We start from the raw sequence: 6,131 nt of genomic DNA, 5'->3' as shown, positions 1-6,131 counted from the left end.
AACATTTGAAACATTGAAGTTTAAAATGTGAAACTCATATATTATATAGATGTATTTATTACACACAGTAAGTGATCTATTTGAAGTGTTTATGATCTGAACAAATACTGCCGGAAAGGTCCAAATTATTTAATTTAATAATTATGTAATTTATGATTGTTGTACTTTTTTACATCAAATAATTAAAAGTAACTATGTAACTTTTACTCAAAGTACATTTCAAATTGAGTACTTTTTTACTTTTACTCGAGTAGATTTTTAGATGGGTACTTTTACATATTTACAATTTTTTTCAGTACTTTTTCCACCTCTGGAAACTTCATACTAGACCTCAAGCAGCTTGGACTGTGTGTCTCCTGGCTCCCTTAATTTCCAAATGAAATGTAAAATTTACTGATGGTCTTACAGAGCTGCGGAACAGGGGGCGCTGGAGCTCCGAGCTGCTGGAGGTAAAGCGCTGAAAACCCCGCAGAAGAGGAGCGAGCAGCGCAGCCTGACAGTGTGCGGAGTGTGCGATTGTGTGTGTTATTATCAGCAGCTGTATAAAGTGAGTATTGTGTGTATCTATCTAACTTTCTCCCGCGCATTATCTGTAAGAAACACACGGATTCTCCGCGCGTCTGTAGATTAAACCTGTGTAATTAAGCTGAGTGTGGAAATGTTTACAGGCCTCTGGGAAGCACCGGTCTCTGTTTGAAAAGAGTCCGGTAAGAGTGGCTCTGTGCTCGGTATCGAGAATGAGGTATAGACAGTTTAATCTTTGGGCTAGACTAGGAATTTAACGCGTGAAACCCTGCTCCGCAAAAAATACTTAACTGTTTTTATAAATTGTTATCCTTAAGACATGTTTATATTAGATTACTAGGAGGTTACTGCTGAGTTTGTTTAGCTAACAGCTAACGCTAACTTAGCAAAGATAGATAGATAGACAGATAGACAACACAGTAGAGACAGACAACATGAATAACGTTAGAGGTTATACAACTATAGAAGATGCTAACTGAGGCTTGAAAAATTAACTATAGCTTATACGCTAAGTATCAGACAAGTATCTCACCTACTACAGTGGTCAAAGAATATATACAATAATATATAAATACAAAAAAATTATACAAAGTATGAAAGTAACCTAACCATGGATAGGAGGTTAGTGCAGTAATATAAAAAAATACGGTAAAAGAAAAATCACGTATTAGCAGATACAAAAATACTACACATAAACCTATGCAAGTATTGTATTTAAGTATTTAAGTAAGAGATTAAGTAGTGTCCAGGAGTGTGGATGTACAGGATGTACAATAAAATGTGAGTAGAGTCACAGATTGTAGATAAAAAGTACAGATTAAAAAAAAAAAAAAACTAATGGAAATATTGTAATAATATTTCACCCGATTCCACCAAAAAGTCAGTGGTTCAGCATGTCATGATGTCAGTTATTGTGTACTAAATATTGGATTGAAAATGATAATGATGGGCAGATATAATATTCCTGTTATATAGCTTGTGTCATGAGAAATATGCAAAATATATATTTTTTCTTTTGTATCAGCAGCTAAAATGTTAAGTTTGATTTTGCATGTTCTGGAGTGTGACAATTGTACATTGCGATATCAATGCGGAAACAATATATTGTGCAGCCCTAACTTGAGTAGCAGTTTATAATCCAAAAAGGCCCATGGTAACACACTTTAAAAGCTATGTAAAATACCTTACAGCACTCTGTTTTTTACATTAACTTATGAAGTCCCTAAGTGACAATATAGTAAACATCTGAGAGGATCACTACATTATTTACAAAATGTAGGAGTGCTTTAGGGTTAGTACTAGAGATAAAACTAGCTCCTTTTAAAAGTGCATTAATAGTGCATAATTGGGGAGTAATAATTCCGGTCTTTATTGAATACAATCCTAGACTTTGTTTAAATCAGGGGCCCCTTCATGTGACCAGTATCTGGACTGTATCCTGATAATACATGTGGCTAAAACAATTACACTTGGTAAATGTGTCTTTGGGTAGTCTGACGCAAATCCTATTTTGCTTGTTGTACAGCAATTATTTGTGGTATTTTGTTTGTACTGGGAGAAGTTTCTGTTGCTGAGTGCATCTTGGATAGATAGGTGTATTTATTAGGTGAATTATTCTGAAGTGGTGTGAGTGATCAGATTTGTATCTGTTATTAAATCTTGGGTGTGTTTACATTTTTTATGTGGCTTTTTCTAATCCATATATAATTTGATACTCAAAACGCAAAACATGTCAAGATGAAAATTAGGTTTCTAATCTTTTAATAAAACAAAGGTTTTTAGTTTAAAATATCCTGTTCTATATCCTTCTTGAAAAGCTAACCTCAGGATAAACTAACAAGACAGTGTTAATTTTTTTAATTTGTAGATGGATTCACAGGATTTCTTGAACACAGACAGCCCTTCAGAAGGCCAATCAGGTAAGAATATATTTGTTAATTCCACCAAATTGACTGGTTTAAGCTGCTAGTTCTTGTAAATCTTAGTATAGTTAAACATGGTGTGCTCTTAAATGTTTAAAAAAATACATATATTGCACTCACACCATAGACCACTTCTTTTAAGCAATGAAAAAATAATAATAAAAAATATATACACATATACACTTTCAGATTTTTAAAGTGCAGTTATTTCTGTAGCATGCTCAGTTACCATTGCCATTTTCAGTAACACATTGGTATCTGGGTATTTTTTTTATTTACTAATGTTTTCGTAAATATTTATGTAAATTATTTATTTGTTCCCCTATTGCTGCACAGAACTGTCAACAGTATCTTTCGAGGATATCATGCGGCTTCAGAACAAAGTGGGGACCAAGGCATTAAAAAAGATTGCTTATGGGACAACAAAGAACAAGCAGACTGCTGAACCTATGAAACGACTGAGCAAGCACAGGTAGAAAGCTTCTTAATGATCCGGTTGTTTCAGCAGTGATGCCTGTCTTTATTTAGGACTGATTGTTGTATTTTCACAGACCGGAAGAAATGTCTGCTAAGAAACCAGTTCCTTTTCTCAGAAAAGTGGTGCCTACTAAGAAAATGGTAGGTTAACATTTTTTCTTCTTGAATTTGTGGACTATTTTTTGAATGTTGAGAATGTGCTAAGCTTATTTTGGATTTGTGATTTTAATTTGTGTGTTTTTCAGGTCTCGAGAGATCCTCGTTTTGATGACCTTTCTGGAGAATTCAGGCCAGATGTTTTCAAACAGACTTACAATTTCATTGGTGAAATCAGGGAAAAGGAAGCAGAGGTTGGCTTTAAATTATGAAAGACTTAAAATTTTGTCTCCTGTTGTTTCTGAAAAAATGCTGAACATGTTTAACAGCGGTTCATCTCGTTTTAGATGGTGAAGTCAAAGCTTAAGAAAGTAAAATCAGAAGCTAAAAGAGAAGAATTAAAGTCTTTGCTTAAGAGAATGGTAAGTGTACATGCTAAATAAAATGCGTTAAATTTGAGAGAATGAGCACTGTATAAAGATTTTTACTATGTTATGCTATGTTTCAGAAAAACCAAGACAGTGCTCGGCAGAGACTAGAGCAGCAACGGGAAAAAGAGCTTCAGTTTAAAAGGCAACAGCGAGAGTTGGTTGGACAGGGGCACAGACCTTTCTACCTTAAGAAATGTAAGTCTCCACATTTTTGGGCTGTATTGTCCCTTTTGTCCCAGTTACTGACGTGACGTGTTTCTCAAGACGTGAGTACTGAGCAGTATGGTTGCAATGGTTAATTTATTTATTTATTTTTTATACAAAATAAAAAGTATCTTCAAAATGTCATGGTTTTTAAACTCAGAATCGCACCAATATTAATATTTCACCAGTATTAAGCAAACACAGTGTGTTGACCATCATTTGTAATATATCCAAAAACAGTAGAACGCTGGGCAGCTTTATCATTGCGGTCATGCAACGTTTTGAGTGGTCAGGTCGTTTTATGGTTCACTTTACACAACTGGTTGTGCTGTAATTATGAGAATTCAGTTGTTGAAACTTTCACACTACGTGACTGATCGGTGACATGTAGCCACAAATTACATGTTTTTACACCGTGGTAAAATGCAGACTCACCTCACAGCTCAGTTCATTAGTTCATATAAAGCAACTGAGCAAAATCAGACTTTATAAACGTCTGATTGTTTAATACTAAAATATGTACTTATGTCCTCTACAAACAACTATATATAATGTTTCACTCCAAACCATGAAATATAACACAGTATGCTAAGTTTGTTGAAAAAAATAGGTTTTGGCAGACACGTTTAGTATTAGATTAATTCGAAACACATGTATAATATACAGTACTGTACAAACGTTTTAGGCACCAAAGTAAATTACACTAATCCATTTATCTCAGCAATATGAGTGTTTTTACCAGGAAGAAAAGAACCACATATGATTTGAACAGATGCAAATAAACATACATACAGTAAAACATAACAAGAAATTCTTATTTTTAAGTATGTTATATCCTGTGAACCGAGCTGAAGAACAAAGTTCCAGATTTCTCCTGGATGCTTCTGAGCCAGCATGTGTATATTATATTCAGTTCTGTCAGCAGCTCACCTGCTTTACCACATTCACCAATATTTAACAAACCAGGTGTTGATATGATGAGAAATAACTCTATTAAACGCAGATGAGGAGAGATTAGGAGATGTTTTAAGGAAAACAGGGCTGTAAAAGCTCTGCTTTTTGTAAATTTGCTGTTTGTATTTATTGTAATACTAGTATTTTGGTTGTGAGTCTTCGTGTCATGACCAATGAGAGTCGCAGCCTCTGTTTAGGAGGGGTGGCTGTTCTCCAGCGGAGGGGGGCAGCGCTGCAGCGGAGTCTTTGTCTGAAACAAATCACCCGCCTTAATGACTAACCTCAAAAATACGGGACAAAACGCGTCCCGGATCAATTTAATACAGAACGTGTACTTTACTGACCAAATACCCTATTTGGACCTGTGGTTCTCTCTTTCTACATGATCCCATTGGCTGTAGGTAGTTACTACTCCTGACTTCCAGTCGCCGACTGGATCAGATATTTAGCATGCTTAATATTTGGCAGCCGTCTGCGACTTTCACTAGTTTACACTACGTTTATTCTGATACATAATTTACACGAATTTTTGCCTTTTTTATTTATTTTTTTTAGCTGACAAGAAGAAGTTGGAGCTGGCCAATAAATACACTGAACTGAAGAAGAGTGGAAAATTGGAGAATTTCTTGAGCAAGAAACGGAAACGAAATGCCAATAAGGATCGCAGGAAACTGCCCTGCTAGCACACACACACACACACACACAAACTCTACAAGGCCAAATCAAGTCAACTTAATGGAAGTCTTGCACCTTTTATTGGACCGTCTGTGTTCAGTATGAAACAGTTGGCACTCCTGTAGTTGGAGACTGTTGTTCCTGGAGCTGCTGTGTAATCAGGACCTGCTTAATGAACATTTCCTCTTTCACAGATTAAACAGAGCTTATAATGTTTTATTTTTTTGATATTGGAGAAAAATAAACATTTGTGTGTGTTTTGGAATCATTGAAATGTGTTCAGGTCACAAGATGGAAATGTGTCTTAATTATTTTTGGGCTATAGACTTTTGTTTTGTTTATAACATTAAAGATGTGTCTATGATACGAGTATTGGAGTCTCTCTCTCCTTAGATTTCAGTGATTAGAATTAAAAGTATATTTAAGGCCTCAGTGTATCTTTTTATTTAATTAAATATACAAAATCTCTTATCTGCTGCTTTTGTGCAAACATTACTTAACACAACTGTCAAAATTAATGTACCACACAAGCCTTGGTTTATTTTGTACTTTAGTGTATATCTCAGTCTATACAGTACTGTGTGTAATGTGCAAGACTGGTTTAATGAGAGTAACTGTTAATTATTTAGACCAAGCAGAGGGAAAAATTATGGAATCACTCAACTTTAATAATTAGATATGCCCTTCTATGGATGCCATCACTATCATAACCGTGCAATTATACACCCTATTCCAGCATACTTGACAGTGGCCAAAGGTTGCGCTTTCCGTTCCAATAGAACATGGGATGCAATTCTGTTTCTACAGGTAAAAACATGTGATGTGCTTAGCTAGGTGCTCCTTCAAT

General features: G+C 35.1%; 1 protein-coding gene across 1 annotated transcript; it reads left to right on the top strand.

Annotated features, from left to right (window-relative positions):
• Positions 1 to 400: 400 nt before the first annotated feature.
• On the top strand, positions 401 to 5,653 carry rrp36 (ribosomal RNA processing 36). Its single transcript, XM_049465921.1, has 8 exons — positions 401 to 547; positions 2,393 to 2,444; positions 2,784 to 2,919; positions 2,999 to 3,065; positions 3,170 to 3,274; positions 3,368 to 3,442; positions 3,529 to 3,646; positions 5,165 to 5,653. Exons 2-8 carry the CDS (start codon positions 2,393 to 2,395, stop codon positions 5,290 to 5,292), a joined length of 681 nt encoding a protein of 226 aa, XP_049321878.1. The 5' UTR covers positions 401 to 547; the 3' UTR covers positions 5,293 to 5,653.
• Positions 5,654 to 6,131: the final 478 nt, after the last annotated feature.

This window comes from Astyanax mexicanus, chromosome 16, assembly GCF_023375975.1.
Source record: "Astyanax mexicanus isolate ESR-SI-001 chromosome 16, AstMex3_surface, whole genome shotgun sequence".
Classification (NCBI taxonomy): Eukaryota; Metazoa; Chordata; class Actinopteri; order Characiformes; family Acestrorhamphidae; genus Astyanax; species Astyanax mexicanus.
Note: the sequence above shows the minus strand (reverse complement) of the source record. Positions and strands in the feature narration are given on the sequence as shown.